At 42.6% G+C, this 3,774-nt stretch overlaps 1 protein-coding gene across 1 annotated transcript; it reads left to right on the top strand.

The window, feature by feature from the left end:
• The first annotated feature begins 1,313 nt into the window (after nt 1-1,313).
• Nucleotides 1,314-3,284, top strand: LOC127009515 (metallothionein-1B-like). The gene is made up of 3 exons (XM_050882633.1): nt 1,314-1,479; nt 2,447-2,524; nt 2,907-3,284. The coding sequence occupies exons 1-3, from the start codon at nt 1,455-1,457 to the stop codon at nt 2,981-2,983; spliced, it is 180 nt and encodes a 59-aa protein (XP_050738590.1). The 5' UTR covers nt 1,314-1,454; the 3' UTR covers nt 2,984-3,284.
• The last annotated feature ends 490 nt before the right edge of the window (nt 3,285-3,774 follow it).

The following is a 3,774-nucleotide window of genomic DNA, read 5'->3' as shown; positions in this document are numbered from 1 at the left end:
TTAATTTATTAGTTATACCTAAACTCAACTTATGGCTGAATCATTTATTACCAGAACACAAGTTTGTTCATCATATTAGAATTTAACACTGGACTAGACCTCATTGAAATTTCCGAGATATAAAGTAAAATTTATGCCCATGCTTTGAGAGGAATGATTAGAGTGCATGATTCACAACGATTTCTCCGGTAAAATGTTTCTTGTGGACAGAGATAACCTTGAGGAGCCTGTTACCATGAACCACACGAAACTGTCTGCATCTTCCACTGGCTCTTTTTTTCAATCAATAATGTATAAAAAAAAAAATCTATATATGATCCCCATTATTACAACGACCTACTTGATTACAGGCTCTTATTTTTTTTAAGGACAATTAACCCGGTAGCTGCGGGGGTCATGTTTCTTAGGTTAGGTTAGGTTAGGTTAGGTTAAAGGCCCCTCTAAGTAAAATAATGAGAAAGAATCATCACTCACGCAAACCATTTCATGATATATATCAACGCATGTGTGATCGGTTTATGCATCATCTATTTTGGGAGGTTTATATTATGGCAGAAATTTGGCCCATCGCTGGTACACGGTAAAGTCACAAATCTGGCCCGTCGCTGCTACCGGGTTAAGATCTACATGAGTTTCTTTATTATTAATTTACACCAAAGGAAGCACCTCAAAGGCAAAGAAAGAAAAAATAAAAGGAAAAAAAAGCCCGCTAATCACTGCCCCTTCATGTGTTTCGAAGAGTGGCCTTAAGAGAGTTCAATAGAGAGATGAATTGTCGAATCCATCCAGGTTTTGTGTAATAATTAATGTGTACGTAATTCATCATAATATCCCCTTGTTGACTGTTTCTAGAACGTGGATATAACCTTGGAACTAATGTGATAGACGATTTTTTTTTTCATCTTAGACTGGCTATTTAAGTCTTTACAATGATACAAGACAAACTCTATACGTATTATCCCCATTATAACAGCAACCTATTTCATTATACGCATATTTTTTAGGAGGCCGTGCGCGCGGAAGGGCCAGGTGGCGAGAGACGCGCGATAGCAGATCTCCGCATTCTCAAACCGTTGGGGGCCGAAGTAGCCTGTATTTGACAAGGCTTTCGTAGGCGTTTTGGGCATTTCCGGGGGTAGTTTAATGACCCTGGTGGTAGTGTGACCCTTCTTCTGTACCATGAATGTGAAAAAGACACCCCTGAAAACCCGATTAATCTCCTTATCGGCCTTTGGAAATATGTGATGTTGGAGGTGGAAGCTGGCCTAGCTGGCATCTCCGGCCGCGCCAGCACTGCACACGACACTTTCCGCCGTGACCACGGTCCACTGCCCATAAAAGAGGGATGCAGCATGAGTGAGTAATTCATACCAGTCCGAGTACACTGAGGGAAAGTGTCCACTCCTGACCAGTATCCTTCGCCACCACCACCAGAAACCACCCCACGAAGCATCATGCCAGGCCCCTGCTGCAAGGACGGTAAGTCACGTTATATTATTATTTTTTTTCTTGCGTGAAACTGACCACCGTGGAAATAAGCGTTGGTATATATTGTTATCCATAGTAAAGCTTCACCAAGGAGTTAAATGATATATATTTTACAGCATTTACTTTAGAATTATATATATGGTCTTGGTGCAAACGCCTCATTTAACCCACTTTTTTTCTCTATATATAGTTTAACAAACATATTTTGCAGTAGCAGCCTCATTTTCTTGTTCAATATAGTTTCATACTTGTACAGGTTGGTGTATATACGAGTCTTGAATTAATCCGAATATTTCCCTCCTCTTTTTCTCTTCTCACTCCTCTTTTCTCTCTCCTCTTTTCTTTTTTCTCCTCTTCTCACTCTTCTCCTCTTCTCATTTTTTCTCTTTTCTCCTCACTTTTCTCCTCTTCTCACTTATTTTTTTTATCTTTCCTCCTCTTCTCCCCCTCCCTCTTTCTTCTGTTCTCACTCCTCTTTTCTCCTCTTCTCACTCTCCTCTTTCCTAATCGCTTTTCTCTCCTGCTCCTCTCTCCCATTCTCTTCTCTTCTAATAACACAAACTAAACTAAACACAGCCTTGTATATAGTGGCCTAAGACAAACAACCATAGGAGACACTACACGCGAACATACCCTACTCATAACATGCAGCAGGGGTGTCACTCAGAGAAGCTCGCAGCGACGCATGGCAGTGAGCGTTCTTGGGGGTGACTCAGGCTGCGGGATCACAGAGGACACGGATAGAAAACGTTTGCATGGGAGGAGATCATTATCTTATTGTTTCGCTCACCCATATTGTAATAACTCCCTTGTGACTCATGTTCGCTGGGTCACACAGGATACAGTATAGACAGAGGACTGGATGAATTCACAAAGAGTCATACACCTGCATTACGCGACCTGCCACACTGAGCGATATAAGTGAAAATGAGAATGCTGATGTGAGTTTATCTTTCAGGGAAGTGTGTGTGTGCCGAGGGCGGCTGCAAGAAAGGGTGTACCTGCACCTCCTGCCGCTGTACTCCCTGCCAGAAGTGTGAGTATAAGGCATTCAGTTGTATCATTATTGTAGGGAATAATCGCCAATTCTTACATATATCAGGGGAAAATGTAGCTACTCTGGAAGATCGACCTGCCGTATGAATACAAACTACTCTAAATAAATGACTAACAGCATCTTTCGAGAAGTTAATTTCCATACCTCAGGTCGGTTTTCCATTTCGTTTTTCCTTCCGTAATGAATTGTTGGAATGGTGCTCAACAATCTCAACAGTCTCGCTATTGCACCTTCATTTCAAAGTCAGTTGTCAATAAATATCTAGTGAACCCTACAGAGGATATCCGAGAGGTTATTTGTATCACTTGTACTGTCTAAACTGACCTGACCTGACTTGACCTGACCCCATCTTTTGCTTCAGGCTCTGGGGGATGCAAGTGCAGCAACAAGGAGGATTGCGCCAAGACCTGCACGAAGCCCTGCTCCTGCTGCCCATAAACCCGCGTCCTTCGAACAACGCCAGTCATCGTCCCCGCCACCACAGCCAAGCATCTCCTTCCCAACGCCGTCTTCCCAGAGTGACAGATAACCACCGCGTCAGCTGCCGGCTTAGCTCACAGCGTGGGAAGATGCGATGGAAGAGATGCTGGCTGCTGTGATGACGGTGGGCGGTGGCCAGACTCTCTCGTGATCATTTATCTTCTGTTTAGTACAATTGTTTTTCTTCTAGATCTGTAAGCTTTTTCTGTTATTCATGTTCACAAAATATCAAAAATAAAAAAATATTCCTTCATCCACAGTATTGAGTTTTGCAAACACTAGAATAATACCGCATTATCACCTGCTCACCATCTCTCCTCCCACACACGCTCTGGCGAACGTTAATCGCGTAAAAATGATCATACTTGGTCATATAATACAGGGAAAGAGAATAGTCAAGATGAGGGCAGCCGTGGCAATCTTGCAACGCACTCGGTCGAATGAAGGTTAAACAGGGCAGAGATAAAGGATTAATACAGTTTTTCCTTGTCCTTGAGTCTGTTCCTATCCACCTCTCACTCACACTGGCATCCGTTTTAACCGCCTACTCTACCACCACTATCACTGGCCTCGCAATTGCATGGTACTCGTTTAAACCTCCACCACTCAGTTCATAACACTCACTCCACGATATAATCAATGTCCGTCAGGGAGTCTATAGCTTCGGCTCGACGGACCGTGGCTAATGTTATCATGAATTTGTGTATATGTATATAATGTTCTTTACTTATTCTTTTTCTCCTTTTTCT

Source organism: Eriocheir sinensis, chromosome 41 (assembly GCF_024679095.1).
Source record: "Eriocheir sinensis breed Jianghai 21 chromosome 41, ASM2467909v1, whole genome shotgun sequence".
Taxonomy (NCBI): domain Eukaryota; kingdom Metazoa; phylum Arthropoda; class Malacostraca; order Decapoda; family Varunidae; genus Eriocheir; species Eriocheir sinensis.
The sequence above is the reverse complement of the archived record's forward strand: the minus strand, read 5'-3'. Positions and strand labels throughout refer to the sequence as shown.

Bases quoted from the DNA above. Each gene is read 5' to 3' on its own strand.
- LOC127009515 (XM_050882633.1), top strand. From the start codon at position 1,455: ATGCCAGGCCCCTGCTGCAAGGACG. The intron at 1,480-2,446 runs GTAAGTCACGTT...TTTATCTTTCAG, and splicing joins AGGCCCCTGCTGCAAGGACG to GGAAGTGTGTGTGTGCCGAG. The intron at 2,525-2,906 runs GTGAGTATAAGG...CTTTTGCTTCAG, and splicing joins CTGTACTCCCTGCCAGAAGT to GCTCTGGGGGATGCAAGTGC.